This window comes from Taeniopygia guttata, chromosome 7, assembly GCF_048771995.1.
Source record: "Taeniopygia guttata chromosome 7, bTaeGut7.mat, whole genome shotgun sequence".
NCBI lineage: Eukaryota > Metazoa > Chordata > Aves > Passeriformes > Estrildidae > Taeniopygia > Taeniopygia guttata.
Window position 1 is genome coordinate 17172620 of NC_133032.1, and position 16385 is coordinate 17189004.

A 16385-nucleotide genomic window follows, 5' to 3' on the forward strand; every position below is an offset into this window, starting at 1 on the left:
TCCACAGGATTTCACATCTTGGAGGTGTTCAGATGGTTTCTGTTTACTCCATGTGTAGACATTGTCCAGCCCATCGGCTATATAACACTGTTATCTAAAATAAAAATGTTAGTGACAGGTGTCCTGAAGAACTGAAATATGCTCTTGATTCACTTGTAGCAACACGTCCCAGCAAGGTCAAAGACTGAGTAACCTGTATTCTAAGTTAACCTGCTGCAACTTACTTTCATGTTTTCCTCAGATGAGCTGTTGCCTGAAGGCACAGCTTTATGGTGAGACGTGCTGTCATAAGAGCAATGGCATTACTGTGCTGTCTTCAGTGGAAGGCTGGAAACCTTGCCAGGCTTTTATGTAGGTCATTTCTCTATTTCTGTGTATGCTTGGAGCATTACAAGAAAACACAAAAACTGGTACAATTTTTTATGTGTACCCTTTTCTGACCCATACATCCAATGTAGATTAGCTTGGCAAGCAAAAATTTCAGTGCTCAAAAATAGTAAAACTGCAGGTACTCTGTGTTTACTCTCTTTACACTCCCAAAGCGCTCTAAAGAGGGTCACAAATCCACATGAGGTTCCTCATCATAGCAAACTGCATTTGGGTCATTGGTTAGCTGAAAAGTCACGTAGAGGCAAACAGCTTCATCTTGTCTACCTGCTGGGGAAATACCATGTAATGTGTTTAATCCAGGCTCCATATGGGATAAATAGCAAACACTTGTGCAGATCTGCTCAGCTTTTGGAAGTTGGGAAGATGTGCTGCCGTTGGAGATCTGTGCTGGGATGACAGGAAATGGTGACAACCCTTGCTAGGAAAAACTGTCCCTTTGGGGGAAATCCACTGAGTGATCCATCATCACTGTGATGCAGTAGCCTACAAACTCCTTTGGACTTCTGCCTGCTGGTCAGGCTGGCCTGTTGCATGGTAACAAGTGAAGTTGTCCTGTCCTTGCTGTAGATAACCCACCTGCAGCCAGCAGGACTCATCATGGCTCTCACAGTGAGCATGGAAATGCTTGCCTACAGGTTGGCTCTTTTCCATAGCTGTGTCAGTCGCTTAGACTTTAACAGGGACTGAAGTACGATTATTTTAGAGAATCTTTTACAAGGCAGTGCACGATTGCCTTTTCTGTATTTGGGGTTTGAATTCCAGGAAGAGACGATTACTCCAGAGCTTTGTTAGGAGTCAGTTTCTGTGCAACCTTCAGGTGACAGAAGCTTGGGAGACTTTGTATCAGTTTCACAATTTTTAAGAAAACAAAGAGAGAGGTAATTTACAGCCAGCAGCATGCCTAGGGGCCTGGAGGCTGTGCTAGAATTTATCTAGTACTAGTAAACATATGAAAATGTGAGGTCTTGTGACTGGAGCCAAGGACAGCAACCTTCTAGACGTGCTCAAACTCAAAAACATTTCTGATGTGCTAAACTATCGGTGACTTTAAAAGTGCTATCTTGCCTGTCACCGTACCAGAGAACAAACCTTTCAGGGAGGTAACGTGCTCCCTTTCTCCAGCAGCAGTGCAGTGTTTATGCACTTATCTGGGTGCTGTGTTACACATTCTCTATTGCCCTGCTGTCCCTACCCGCTGTGGCTTGCCTCAGCTGTGGAAACAGGAACTGCTGAGTCAGCACGCTGTTGAAACTCACACTGCTTTCACACTTCTCTGGGGAGACTGCCACAGCAAGGAGGTTGGCAGCAACTTATATCCTGGAGAAAAAAAAAAAAAAAAAAGAGTACTTAAACTGTCTTGCAATCGCCTGAAACAAGAACTTGATTTTTAAAAAAACTCTCAAACTGAGGGAGTCTGTGGGACCCAAGCACTGGTGGCAGATGAATGATCACACCTGGCATACACAAGCTCATAGTCAAGTGCTTGGAGTTCAGTGAGTGTCATTTTCTGTTCTCTGTCTTGATCAGCTCAACTACATTTTACAAAGCTGAGATCCAGCTGGCTGAAGAGACAGAATAAGGACACCAAGTTCAGCTCAGCTGTCTGGTGAGGATGGAGAGCAGCAGCCTGTTCTGATTACGGACTCCTGCAGAGGTGAAACTGCTCCTTTGGAGCTGGTACGAGATAAGGGACTGTGAAAATTCAAATAACCTTCTCAGAAGAGTCAGGTCTCCTGAAGATCACAAGTGCCAAAGAGGAAAGAGATTTGGGAGTGACTGAATCTCTGGGAGTAACATATCCATGGCACAGTAGAGAGTAGCTAAAGTCAGCTAAATGGATGGGAAGGGGAAAGTTAACTGCCAAATGGTTTGAAAACTGGAAAGAGAATCAAACTGAAAAAGATGGAGTCATTCCAGGAAGCTATTCTACTAAGGACATAAATATGGTGTTATCAACAAGCTCAAAGTGAATAAAAGCAGCTTTAGTAGCAAGAAGATAGCAGTCAACTGCTCCAGGTACAAAAGCAACACCTTCCCACCCAGATGCCCCTGGTCTGCATTCATTTAAATGAGGTCTGCTTACTTCAGCACCATGATCTTTTCATGTCATAATTTTTTATACTTATTAGAGAAATTTAACAATGAGTGTGTGTGATGCTTGTTTCTTGCTTTGCTTATCATGAGATTAGTTAGTTGAAGCTCCAGGCTGAAATATGCCTGTTTAAGGCAACGAGGCAGCAGAGATGCATGCGTGGGTTGCAAAGTATTATCCAGGGTCGTCTCCCTGGGGCTGCTGATTCAACCCATGTAGGAGAGAGGAGTGTTTAGCGTTAAGGTTGCAAGGGGGGGCTACAGAGCTGTAAATGAGAGCTCATTAGGCTATACATACTCATACGTGTACAGCAGATTTTCTGTGACTGTGACTGAGACAGAAGATTTACAACCTCCTAAGCTACAATTTTAGCAGGGGCTGACATTGAAGGGAGAGTAGCAGTAGAGAAGAGGTAGTCTGCAGGTAGGTAAGGGTATCCTGTCAGTGGATGGATACTGGTAACAGGGGATCTTAGTGGTATACAAGTGGTATGCAAGAAAGATGTATCATAAAGGTGATCTGGGAAGAGAAAATATAGGCTGGTACAGTCCAAGTATTCAAAGCAAAGCGAAGCAAAACAAAACAAAACAAAACCACCAATAAAAAAACCCCAAACATGCTTATTTGATGCTTGGAGAACCCTGTTTGGAGAGTCAGAGTACAATGCCCAGAATCCGCAACCTAAGAAGGGAAGTTGTTAGCATTTATTTTTGCTTGCTGTCACATCTTTTGAGACACAACTGGTTCATCAATTGTCAAAGTGACAGAAAGGCAGAAGATTTGCTGTGCCTATAAAACAGGTCAAACCATCACAGATGAAAATTTTTGAATAAATAGTTTCAAACCTTTTTCTGAGGAAGTGGAAGGAAAGCACTGGTACCTAGCTGTGTATAAGGAGAGCTGGAGAAGCAGGCAGGCAGACACACTCGTGCACACATTTACTCTGGCACACAAATAGGGGGAATTTGGAGGCCACGACTCAGCTCTGCCTTGGGGAAACGGAACAAAGATACTGTGGATGCTCACCATGAATCTTGTTACTTGATGTTTATTTTTAATGCTAAGATTCAATCACATGCTGCTCTAAGAGGATTGTTCTGTCAATTTCGGTCCCAGTCAGAGGCTCTCAAGTTCGAGGCACCGTTAGTGTGCAGCTTAGCTCAGAGTGAGCAGGGAGCTGCTGACTCCCCCCAGGGCTGGGAGCTGGGAACTCCCACCGGAGATAAAGTCAGCTGCGGTGCACATTCCCTCTGTCAGCAGAGGTGGCTCCCAGCAATACATCTTCGGCCTTGGCTCACAGGGTTAATGATCATCCAGGGAGGCAAAGATTACCATCCTTTAAACCGTAAGAGTGGAGCAGAGTGCTACAAGTGATCTATCACCCCAGACAAACTGTTTGCTTAGGACTGCAGCTCACCAAAACATTGTCCAGCAAACACTACGCAATGCTGGGAGCGTTGCCCAAGTGCCTCATTTTCCCTATAGTGCCTCAAATGCCTGTCCTCTGCAGGCATGACACGTTTTAACATAACACGAATTATTTTACTAAACTCACAGCAAATTGTTTACAGCTGTTAGCAAAGTAGTGCTGTTGGCTTGGCCAACCAGCTGGAAAAGATGAGTAACTTGTCGCAGCTGCCCCACCTATCCTTATTTATTTTTGAGAAGAAGAGGCAGCGCTGCTGGTATGGCCGCACGGCATTACTTGAACGCAGAGAGGCTTCTTGCTTCCGTCGAATGTGGAGTAAACAAAGCCTGGCGGTGCTGGGCAGAGGCAGCACTGCTTTGCTTTAGCCAGCAGAGCGAGCTGCTGCTCAACTTTTGAGCGGGGCCGGGGCGGGGCTGAGGCGGGAGGAGCGCTGCGGGCCGGTCCCGCACGGCTGAGCCCGCACCGCCCCGGCGGAGCCGGGCTGGCTCTCGCCCTCTGCTGCACACCGAAAATCAAGTGCTTAAGCATGGAGCTCAAGATATTTCTATCTAGTTTTATCAGAGGAGTGACCTTGCTAATACAAAAGCCACAGAGCAGATATTAAAACCGTCTTGAATGCCAAAGTTGGATACAGATTTACAGCTCAGCTAAAGCTTATTACACTGCTAATGACTTCACTAGAATAGTATGTGTTGCTTATAAACTCAGACAGTCTTATTAATACATTAACATTTTTAATAAAGGGTGAAATTGATCAAAACTTGGCTGACAGCCATTCAAGTTTACCAGTAATGCAAGTGTTTCTTTCTGCAATTAAATGCTACTGAGTAGCAGCTCAGAAGTGTGACGTATGGAGCCTTACATTTTATTATCCTTGTTCTTTCCCAGCTGTTACTGATTCCTGTCAGTGAACCTTTCAGAGACTGGCCAGATTTTGATGGTTAGGATGCTTTCAGATGTTCAGGGTAGCAAATAGTTTCCATCTGACATTCATCCTTGCTGATTTAATTCAATAAGGCGACCAGCAAATACAGCTAATGTTCCTATAAAACAAACTAGCATAAATATGCCAAGGAGGAGATGATCAAGCACCATTGCAACAAACTTCCATTCTTCTGCAGCCTGGGAAAGAAACAAAGGAGATAGTAAAATCTCTGCAGAGCCCTGTTTGTTACAGCATTCTTGTAATTTACTGTCTTGAACAAGGGGAAGACTCTTCCCTAAGTGCCATTATTGCTATGTAAAAAATACTCATGTTCTTCTCAAAAGCAGGTCAGTGGTTAAGAAAGCCTAAGCAACCTAGACATACAAGTTTCAACACTAAACTAACCAAAAACCCTGAACAATTTCATTTAAAAAAAATATTGAAAACTTAATTGTTAGGCCAACTGTTGCTTCTGAGAGTTTAAAATCTTGAAAGCAAAATGCTTAGTTTGACCCAAATGACTTTTGTTTTCCCGTTGCTTTTTTGTTCTCATGGGTTATCTAGGCAATTCCTATTAATTTAAACCTAATCCCTGCTTTCCATTTATTTAGGGAACATGTCTTTTGAAATCCCCTGGAAGTGATATATCAATAGTGCCCAGATGACACAAACAGCTGGGCTCCACTTCCGAAGGGGGCATTTGCTGGTAACCTGAAGACCCTCCTTGTGAGCCAAGGAGGAAGTGAAGCCCAGAGATGTTGAAGCCATGCCAACCCTGCTGAAGACAACAATTTGTCTGCAGAGAGGCAGAGGAGTCACGGGGAACATGAGACTACAGCCAGAGCCATCTCACATGCTCCAAGAATTTGTTCACAGGAAAAAACACCGTGGTGTAAATCCTGTCAGTAAGAAGTAAGCACCTCTTTTTCAAGAGAGTGGGTCAAAATAGTTTCTCAGAGAGCTCCCCTGTCTTCAGACTAGCCTACAGCCCAACAGGAGAAGTCTGTGACCACTTTGGAAGGTGAAATACCAGGACTGAATTACCCCTGCAAAAGCTGTGTGAGCTGTGAAAGCTGAAATAAAAGAGGGGTTAATTGTACTGAATGTGCTAGAAGGAGGCAGAGCTAGGTTTTCCTAGGGAACGCTGCCATGTGTGACTCTATATGCTTTTATCCTTCCTTTGGCTTGCAATGTGGAAAAAGTCAGGAATCAGAGTGGCTCATGACATACTTCATTTGGAGGGACTACTTGTATTCAGGAATAAAACAAAACCTTATCAAAATTGGAAATAACATTTGTAAGTTACTTTTAACACTTCTCAGATAACACTACTAGTCTTTTGGAGTTTGCCTTCCTTCCTGGGTTTTCAAAAGCAGCAGAATCTTACTAGGGCAAGATGCCTGAGTGGGAGACAGAAGAAAAGTGTTTTGGAACTTGCTTACAGTTCTTGAAACTGGTTTCTTACTCACAGACACCCCATCTCTATGGATTCACATATCACATAAGAAAACCTTAGCACTGACACTTTTTCCTTTTCTATTATTTTGGGAAGCCAATATTCAATTCACTTCTGTGACAAGTATTTGCTGCTCCTTGTTGACTCCATTAAGGGGAGAGGACTGTCCACTGCTAGAGCCAAACCACAGCTTGGAGTGTTTTTGTAAGGCAGGGATATTTTGCCAAAAAAGTAAGATGTAGCAACTTGAAACCTAGAAATGAATAATGCACCAAAAAAAGTCTTACATTACTGGCTTCTTGGTCCGATTTCATAGTTTCTGCAATGTATTTGATTCCCTCTATAGCGTTTTTCACGTCTGGATTTTTGGTAAGCGGGGAGTAGAAGTTGACAGGCATAGAACCTGACTTTCCAGAAATGTCAGAAATGTCAATATCTTCCGCAAAAATATTTTTGTCTTGTTTGTCTCTTGATGGTCGTTTCATTGTAGAGAAAAACATGACGTTTGGGATTGTGTCAATAAAGATCTGAAAACAAAGGGAGAAGATACCAGTTGCTGGTCTGTGGGGCTGTGTTACAGCTGCAGCTGTGTGCTGGACAAAGACAAGCCTCTCCCCTCCCAGATCGCTTCCTTGGTTACACTGGGGCTTTTGTCAGCCCGCAGCCATCACACTGTCTGACATCCACACCACAGGCCTGCAGCCATCACGTTTTCTGACAGCCATCCCCTGCCCCACACCCAACATCCACACATGAGGTAGGGAGTGATGCTGCAGAGCAGATCCTCAGCTAGCACGAGCTGACAGAGCTCCAGCCATCCCATCTAACTTGAAACATATTGCCTACAAATCCGATTGAAGAATGGACTACAAAGAAACTCTTTTGGCTACTTAGGTTTGATTTTGCTATATTTTGAATGCTTGCTATACAGGCATATAAGGTTTACAGTAAGAGACTTGATGCCAGAGCAATGTTAAGCACATGGAGCATTTCCTGTTGAGATTTCCCTTCTGCAGGAGTTCTTTGTGCTGCAGAGGGAATCTGATATAAGCTGTAACCTTAAAAGCATAAGTAGAAATACACAGAAAAACCTCCTTTAGTGTCATGGTTTAGCATGAACCCAGGCAGGCTCCAAAACAGCAAGGATTACTGAATAAATCAGATGATCTTTGATTCTGTCTCCCTGGCAAAGAACTTCAATTTTTTCTACGTCTTATGATTACCATTTAGATTCCTGTGCAAGGATCTCCCAAGGGCTGCAGAAAAACTGTATGCTGGAAAAGTTCAGAGAAGATTTTTCTAGCTGTTGCTAAACCATCTTTTGCAAAATGGGATGCTGAAGTCAGGTATTTCCAGTGGCCTTTGTGCTCTGCACTTGTGCAGGCTGGTGGCTGGTCACTGGCAGGCAGCAGTGCCTTGCAGTCAAATGGAGGATTAGACCAGGATATGTAATCCGTGTCCAGATGGACATTTTCTTTTCCCGTTCCCTACTTTTAGCTGTCCATGTTTTGTCTCATCTGTTCCTTGCAAGACTCTACCCCAGTGGACAATTCTGTTACTTAAAGGAGCACTTTAGCAATCTTGCTGACTTTACACACAGCTAAGTAGTCACTGGCTCTTGTACCTAGAGACCTTTAACATGATGCATTTACCTCCCCAATTCTTTTTGACTTTTATGAGAAAACCTGCCAATAAAATATGAAGCATTTGGTGGAAACCAGCAAGTGTACCAAGGCACAGAGCTCACCTTCCTGACCCAGTGGGGCATGGTGTGCGTGCTCGGGGAGCGGTGGTGGGTGTTGATGACGATGACGGTGATGATGATCGAGGCGATGACAAACACCATGGTAAACAGCATGTACTTGCCAATCAGAGGCACTGCGCTGGAGGTGGAGGGAATCAGCTCCACGATGACCAGCAGGAACACAGTCAAAGACAGCAGGACAGAGATGCTGAGGGTCATTTTCTCACCTATCAGAAAAAAGCCCCCCAAAATCATTGCTGCTCCTATCATTCAGTACAGAGAGCATTTATTTGAGAAGCAGGATGTGGGTGAGGGCTGTTCACACAAACATCTGTGTGCATTTGCAGTGCTATCACCTCTGCCAGCATCCAAAGCAGCAAGTAGGCTGGGCAAACCTAAGAGCCTAACAGCATCAGCTCCAGCACTAAGGTGGGAATTACCAGGAATAACCAGACTGAAGTGTGGGTGCTGAATATTTTACCTTGCTAGGGAGCATTTTGTAGGCTCTGCATTTTGAACAGTGCAGCAGATACACCTGATTAGTGCTTGCTCTACAGCCTCCTGAGGGTTTGCTTCTCTTATTCTCTGTCTCTGGGCTGAGAGAGCAGACTAAAATCACATCTGACATCAGGTCAGTTGCTATGTGAGATCTCCTTGCATGTGGAGGGTGTCAAAAATTAATTATAAAACATTATTCACACATTTTTTAAAATACAGTTCAACTTTGTAGAAAGTTTTCCACTCAAAAAATTCATCAAGTATTTAATAAGAAGGGCCTCACACTGCAATTAAGCAGTATGAACACCTGACAAAAGGGTAAAGGAATGAAGGAGAGCAATGGTTGCAGGGTGCATGAGTGGCTCAGCAGAGACAAAGGAGGCCAGAACAGGTCAGGATTACTCTGTGTCACACAAGGTAATGTGTGTGTGAGCAGGTAATAAACTCTCTGCTCTGACATGGTGCAGAAGGGCCTCTGTCACCCCTGTGTGCTCATTTACTGCAGGATGCACTAACACACTGACTGCCTATGGCAAAACATAAAAATTATCCAGCTAAATCTTTAGTTTGCAGAAGTTAACTGGATAGGTTGTCAGCAATTTCTATGGGAAAGCGCTCCAATTTATTTATTTCAACAATTTCAGTTTTCAGCACTTATCCTTTCTTTGCAGAATATTTAAGGCCATTACTTCCAGTGGAAATGTCCAGTTTTAGTATGCACTGGCCTTCAAGTTGGTTTCAAATACTGGGAATTTCTTAGGAACTTCTTAGAAGAGCAATATCTATGGAAGTAGTATGAATAAAGTTACATACCTGAATCTGTGGGTAGGTAAAAAACTAACCCTGTTAAAAAGGAGAAGAGCAGGCAGGGGATGATGACGTTCACAATGAAGTAGAGAGGCAGGCGTTGCATGAGGAAGTGGTAGGTGATGTCCAGGTAAGGGGTGTCAGGGCAGCAAGCGTAGTAAACCCAGTGCTTCCAGCCTCGGTAATCCTTCATCACCCACTCCCCACTCTCCATGAAGTTACTCAGATCAGGGCGATCGCTCTCCTGGCAGCAAAACACCCAAACAAATTCTTAATACCAGGAATTCTGAACCAAATCAAAACTTAGGTTTGGCACAGGAACAGGATTCCAAATAACTCATGCACTTTATGGAGTTTTTTTGGTGAGTAAACAGCTCTCGTCTATGTAATTTTTCCTTAGAATACCAGCCTCTACACAGCATTCAACTAAATATTTTACAGAAACTGTCAGGGATAGTAGACTGAAAAAATATTACAGATAGGAGACATACCTGAGGGGACAGGGAAGTAGTTTTTGGCAATGGAAAGTCATGAGCAGAGAAAATATAACCCCTCAAAAAAACCCTAAACCCGAGAAAACAAACAGAAGCAGAACAGGCAGCACCATAAAAAGTGGTGCAAAGCTGCCAGAGGACAGATAGGAGACTGTTAGGGCACTGGGATAATATGTACGCAGAATTTAGGAGCCAAACAAGGAAATCTTGTGCTAGATCTACAAAAGAAAATTTTCTGTTTTGCAGGTAGAGTCTGCTTGTTTTTCCAGTCAAAACTAGGTCATATTCCATTCTAAATCTGAGATTTCTCTTAAAAACACATGCAGGTCTTTGCTGCTTTTCCCAATTACAAACTCCTCACTTACCGGGTTAATAACAACCATTGTACCATCGTATGTCCAAGTTCCCAACTTCATACTGCAGTTCTGCTGGTCAAATGGGAAGTGCGTGACTATAATTTCACAGTAACTCTTAAAAATAGCTGGTGGTGTCCAGGTGATCAGACCTGTGTGCTCCAGGAGGACTTTGGTGTATTTTACAATGGCAAAATCACCATCTGCACTGCAGAAGGAACAAGGACATTAAATGCAATATGGGCAGGATAATCAGCAGAGTCACAAAAGGATTTCTCTGGCTGGGGGTCAAATGACTCCCCAGTGCCTGCTCCTGGAGAAGCTTACCCTGAGGAATTGTACCCACTGGAACAGATGTCATGGGAAAACTGTCCCACCAGAGTGGTGCCACAAGGCAGAGCTCCTCCCTGCTTCATCCCTCCCTGCCTCCCTCAGCAGCTGGCACCCCTTACTTGTTGTAAAGAACAAGGTCTGGCCGCCAGATATCATCTGAGGGGATGCGGATTTTTTTTACACCACCGTAGTCATCTGGATTCCATCTGAGGTTGACGTCTGTCCATTGCTAAAAAGGGAAGATTTCAGCCCCTGAGAGCCTTGCCCAACACTGGGGTTAGAATACTTCTCAGAAACAGTTCCTCCCTCGCTTTGGGACATACAGGTACGCATAAACATATGGGAGTGGGACCCCCAGATCATTTTTTACATTAACTTACAGTTGGTTTAAGAAGCTTATTTAAAAAGCCCCAAAACCCCAAAAGAAAAGAATACAAAGCTATCAGAAGCCTACTGTTTGAAATACAACCCCAAATGCTTTTCTTAAGACTCTTAGTGTCTACCACTTCATTTTTCAGATCTCAGTAAGAAGAAATGCTCTGCTATCTGACCTACCTCTCCAAGCTGCTCCCGAAGGTATGAGAGTGTAGTCAATGCCTGACTGTGTTGAGTGCATTCATTTGAATTAGATGAAATGGTTAAGACTATTTAGAGTTACCTGTTTCAATCGTACGTTGGTTGTCACAATCTGATTTACTTCATCCTTAAAAAAAAGGAGAAAAAAAAAAAAGAAGGCAGTATCAGCAAGCATCAGGATGAAAGGATAAAAATGATTTCCTTAGAAAAACAACACCATTTGGCACTATCACATGAGCCAGTGGCTCAGCACTCCCCGCGTTCGTGCCGTACCACGCTGATGAGCTGGATGAGCTGCAGCCCCACGGTGACAACGACGGCGTCCCGATGGTCCTCCACGGGCCGCACCACCTTGTTGTAGTTACTGAACAGGTCCTCCACCAGGCGAGTCTCGTCCTCATAGCCCCGGGCCAGCCCAGCTGCAGAACAGCAGGGGTGGCACCGGTCAGAAGGGGCAGGGGACAGGCACAGCACCGTCAGTCTGAGGCTGGCATGCAGGAAATGCTGCCAGGCACGCTGCTGGTGGGGGGATAACACCAAGTCCTCCCTGTGACAATGGCCTCCAGCCAGGAGATGAACAAATCCAAATAGGCAGGAACATGAATTTCAGACTGAACTTCAGGGGTTTTCCAGCATGAAACTGTGCTAACATGCAGTACTTATGGGCAGTTAAACACAGAAAATGTCCAGTCTCAGGGATTTCTAATGTCGCCTTTTCCACCTTCAATTCCAGAGACCTTCTGTGACACTGACATGAAAGGGCCAAGCACAGCGGGCATGGAGAAGGCATCACCATCCCCACTCCTCGCATCCTTAATCTAAGTGGAACAAGAGCTCCTCTCTACAGTAGGAATTGCTCGGGTTGCGCAGGTGGTGAGAGAAGGAAACCACTCACTCTGTGGGGTAGGTCCATGGACAGCTCTGCCCACAGGCTGCCCAGCATGACTTGGCTATGCTGTACCAAAGAGCCTTGAAAGAAAAATTTCACAAGTGAAAATGGCAGGGAGCATCCCTGTTCCAGTGGAGCACTCAGTGCCTGTGCATGGCACGGCACTGCCAGGAAGCAAGGGCACTGGAAAACAGACGGGCCCTGCTCCCAGAGAGCCTGTGGCACAAGAAGCAAGCACATGATGTCCTCAGATTGTAGCTGCTTCACTGTTACAGGGAGGAAAGCAAATGGGAGGGGTGCTTGGGGATGTTTTTATATGTGTCCCCTCTTAAAGGTAGTGAGAGGGAATAGAACAGCTGAGCCTCACAGCAAACATTTTTGGCAGATTGCACCCTTATCTCCCCCTCTCTGTTGAATCCTGGGCGACAGAAGTCAACAAGAATTTTGCTGCTGACTCCAGCCTAAGCTGGGATTTCTGCTGGTTTCCTAACTGACTTTTCATCAACTTCTTTTACACAGCTGAGTTGAGATTGCCAAGGATTCTACCTTGGCCTTGTCCTGCCATGAGATTATATTAAAATACTTGGATGCCAATCAGAAAAGCTGTCTGTTGCAGACAGACACTGGTTTCTTCCTCTGCCAGGAGGCTGAACGAGGGTAGGCAGGAGGCATCTTCCAATTTTTAAGTTATGATTACAGCATCACATCTAATTGAAGCTCTATGCTTTATTAATGCAATTGAAATCCTTTCACATTTGCTCCCTTCTGGTGTAGCTTGGTAAGAATTTAGTATACTGCTTGAATTTTCTGAAAAGCTTTTAGGATGACAAATATTTATTCTTTTAAGGGACAGTTTAAAAAGAATTAGCTCAGTACAACACATGCAGCTGCCAATCAATTCTACCTCCTTGTCAGTTACCCCACAACTTAATGAAACTTCTTGTAATGATTTTTCACATTCCAAGTCATGCTTACTAGATCCTTTCACATATTTTGAAATACATGTAGCACTAAGGCAAATGGGAGCATGAAAAAAAGATTGCAGAGAGAAAAACAATTAAACACAAAATTCTCCGCTCAAAATATCTGGTGCCTGAAATTACAAATATCTGAGCTGCTACTAACACACTCCAAAGCTTTCTTTTAAATGATTAGGTGTGTTCATAAAACCTTACCAGCAGGACAGGCTGCTCCTGGAACACATACTCACTCATGCTGATGTGTATGCAAAGCCATGGTCCCACATGCTCTGGGAGGAGACAACCCCCCTTCAAGGCAATGGCTGGAACACCTTACCTGAGGAGATGAGGAGGAGTAGTACACAATGGACCTTCATCATCCTCTCACTCATACCGATGGAGGCACGCACAAAGCACTTCTGAGGTCTCTTCAGAGGGGGCTGTGCTGCCTCACCAGGGTGCTGCCAGAATATATCCACCAGGGTATTGATTTACAGCACCTGTTCTGGGAATGACAGCTGAGGGCCACTGCACCACCGGGCTGGAAACAGGAGCACAGTGTGTTTCACCCATCAAATATCTTCTGCAGTTTACAGAGGTCATTTTTTTTCTAAGTATCAATGTGATCAGTGGCTTAATAAACAGAGACACACACAAATAAACTAAGGAAGAATTATCTGTAAGTAACTGAACATCTTGGTGAGATCTCAGAAACTTTTTGTGAATAGAGCAACTCACCAGGTTTAAAGTTTTGTTTCTCTGAAACAAAACAGAGCACAGTCACTTATTTCTGATTCAGTGTACAGACAGCATGCTGGAAGGAGGCTGCTCCCTTGGCTTCACAGAGGCATGGGAAAGCTTTGGAGAAGTAAACATATGTTCAGCAGAGATCCATCTCCTTGAGTCTACCAGGACTTCCTGGCAGAGTCCTCACCTTGAAAGCTATTAAGTAACTAAGAGAAGACACCCCAGCCTCCTGCTGCCACCTGTATACTTAGTGAACTGAGAAAGTCAAGCGGTAGAAACATGACTGGTTTGTTTCTACAGCAGGGCAGATCCAGTGGATTTCTGTAGTGCTTGCTCTTTATTGCCATAAATCACCTAGAAAGGAGAGAAAAGTGATGTGTTTGGTAATAATAGTCATTCAGGCTAGCAAAGAAAATAAGAAACTGTGGAGAATTTATATATAGACACACATACATATATATACACACACCTATTTACCTCATATATACACGATTATCTACTCTGAGCTCAACAATATCACTCAGGAACAAAACCTTGAGAGAGATAGTCCTGTGAAGTGTTCAGCACCATAAGAAAAGCAAGCCCATGAGTTTCCAGGACAGGAGATGAAGCAAAAAGGAAAGAAGCTACTATAAATCTGTGAATGTTCTTTGCAGTTCAGGTCATCAAAAGACTTGGAAGAGGCTCAGGAGAAAGTGACAACAACATCCACAGTGCAAATTTGCTTCTGTACCTGGAACAGATAAAGAGCATGAACCATCCGTCTGAAAGCAAGAGAGAGAGCTTTGGTAAGGTCTGTAAAATCCCAAATGGTCTGGAGAAGGCAGATTTAGATTCACTTGCTGTCCCCATGCAAAAAAGTAGAGGGCATTGATGTAAAATTAAGAGTTGTCCAGCTTAACCAAGACAGTTTTTCACAGAGCATGTCTGCAGTGGAGATGGGTGCCACAGGGAGGTGGAGGTTTGTGGAGGTTTATCTGTGTTCAGAAAAAATAGTCTGCTAAATAATTTCATACTATTGAATGTACACACACACACACACACACACACACTCCCGCTGAGAAGTCTGTCACTGAAGTCCCAGAGTCACAAGCCTCAGGATTCTGGGGTGGTGTCCTGGGAATAGATTGCCTAATGCTAATGGTGTTCTTGCATTTTTCTCAGGCAACTGCCATGTAGAGATAGGACATGGCACTGGGTCTCCTGCCACAACCATTCTTAAAGTGTTCCAAATTCCCTTTTCCAGAAAACGTTCCCCACAAAAACCTTCCTTAGCTTTGCCTCTGGGTGACACCAGATGTATTTGCTATTTCTGCTTGATATCCTTTGTGCTGTCTGCCAGCTGGCTTGGTGTTTCATGCTGGATGCCTTTATTATTATTTTAATTATTTTTTTAATCACTTTCCCTCACCCACCCCCCCTCCACTAAGCATTCAGCCTCTGCATTTACATTTATCCTCCAGTAAAATCTCTCCATCTACATAACTCGGGCCTTGTTCCTGGCTGGCAGCTCCCATTGTTGCAGAGATCTTATTTCAAACCCGCGTCTGACTGCTCCCAGCCTTTATCCCAGGCCAGGCAGCTGCCGTGGAGATACAATTGCATGGAGCCATTGTGGGAATGCTGACCAGGGCCCTCTGGATGCTCTCAGAGTCCCAAAGCATTCCTGCCCACCCCTGCCAGGTTGGCTCCAAGAGGGACGGGGGACAGTGTTACCACACTCTGGCCCACGGCAGCTCTCGGCTAACAGAGGTGTCTGTCCCTCCTGGCAGCCCTTGGAGCCAGCAGGGTGCAGAGTGGGGGGCCCCAGCAAGTCTGCAGCCCCAGCCAGGGGGTGTTTCTCTGCTGTTTCTCTTGCAGCAGAGCCGAGCGCCCCAGCCTGGAGCCAGCCTCCCCCATGGCTGGGAGTCAGCGCTCGTGTTGGAAGAGGAAGGAGAGGGTATTTGGAGAAGGCCTTGGGGGAGCAACAGCCTGGCTGTGAGAAATATTCCCTGGCAGAGGCACAAAGCCTTCTAACTCACAAAAAACCCAAAGCAACCTGAGCTACTGCAGTTAAATATGGACAGAGAAGTTGTTGTTCAACAAGGAATGTGACCCATCACGACCAAGGTGAAAAAGCAAGGGAAGTGGCTGAGCTACACTGACTGCCTGAATTAGATCAATTGCTGGGATGGGTATTTTTCTTCAGAGTATTCAGTGAATTTTTTGACAAATGTTTCATTCCCAAACAAAAACCCCTTTTTACACCTATCTTGACTCCAGGCTTTTCGGCTTGTTTTTGTGAGCCCCCTCCCCCATCCTACACAAACCCACTAACCCCCGTAGCAATGGCAGACCAGCCTCATTCAGATCGATTGGAAAGCAGCAAACTCGCTGCTTGCTCAGTGTAGGGCATTGCTCTTTCCATCCATGCACGAGGAACAAGCCCTGCAAGGGCTCCTGCCCAGAGCAAGTCGGCTGTGAACCAATACTCCCGCAGGTAAATCGCTTTGGCAGAGTGACACTGCACAGACACGGGGAAGGTGAGCAGAATTCCTCATGCTTTTGACAGAGTGAGGAATACAAGATTTTAACTGAAATTTTTGTCACAGAATTGCATGCAGAGAGGCAAAGCCCGATGGAAGAGAGCAGGTTCCAGAGGCTCCAACAGACACACGGATGACAGGGCCTGTGGGAGGATGGAGGTGGTGAGA

General features: G+C 44.8%; 1 protein-coding gene across 2 annotated transcripts; it reads right to left on the reverse strand.

The window, feature by feature from the left end:
* Window positions 1–163: 163 nt before the first annotated feature.
* On the reverse strand, window positions 164–14040 carry CHRNA1 (cholinergic receptor nicotinic alpha 1 subunit). Of its 2 annotated transcripts, XR_012056993.1 has the most exons (11): window positions 13880–14040; window positions 13283–13486; window positions 11371–11516; window positions 11180–11224; window positions 10641–10750; window positions 10201–10396; window positions 9348–9585; window positions 8040–8263; window positions 6580–6819; window positions 4774–5033; window positions 164–1707 (listed from the first exon to the last, which is right to left on the reverse strand). XR_012056993.1 is itself a non-coding variant. In XM_072932265.1 (10 exons), exons 2-10 carry the CDS (start codon window positions 13335–13337, stop codon window positions 4902–4904), a joined length of 1386 nt encoding a protein of 461 aa, XP_072788366.1. In that variant the 5' UTR covers window positions 13338–13486; window positions 13880–14040; the 3' UTR covers window positions 4626–4901. The 2 variants fall into 2 exon arrangements, 1 of the variants encoding a protein (XP_072788366.1); XM_072932265.1 differs by lacking the exon at window positions 164–1707 and having other exon boundaries at window positions 4626–5033.
* Between the last annotated feature and the right edge of the window lie 2345 nt (window positions 14041–16385).

What these genes read in the sequence shown, in the direction of transcription:
- CHRNA1 (XM_072932265.1), bottom strand. Translation starts at nt 13,337, where the DNA reads ATGAGTGAGAGGATGATGAAGGTCCATTGTGTACTACTCCTCCTCATC. An exon ending in TCATCCAGCTCATCAGCGTG is followed by an intron (nt 11,225 to 11,370) that starts GTACGGCACGAA and finishes CTTTTTTTTAAG; the next exon opens with GATGAAGTAAATCAGATTGT. An exon ending in CCAACGTACGATTGAAACAG is followed by an intron (nt 10,751 to 11,179) that starts GTAACTCTAAAT and finishes TTCCCTTTTTAG; the next exon opens with CAATGGACAGACGTCAACCT.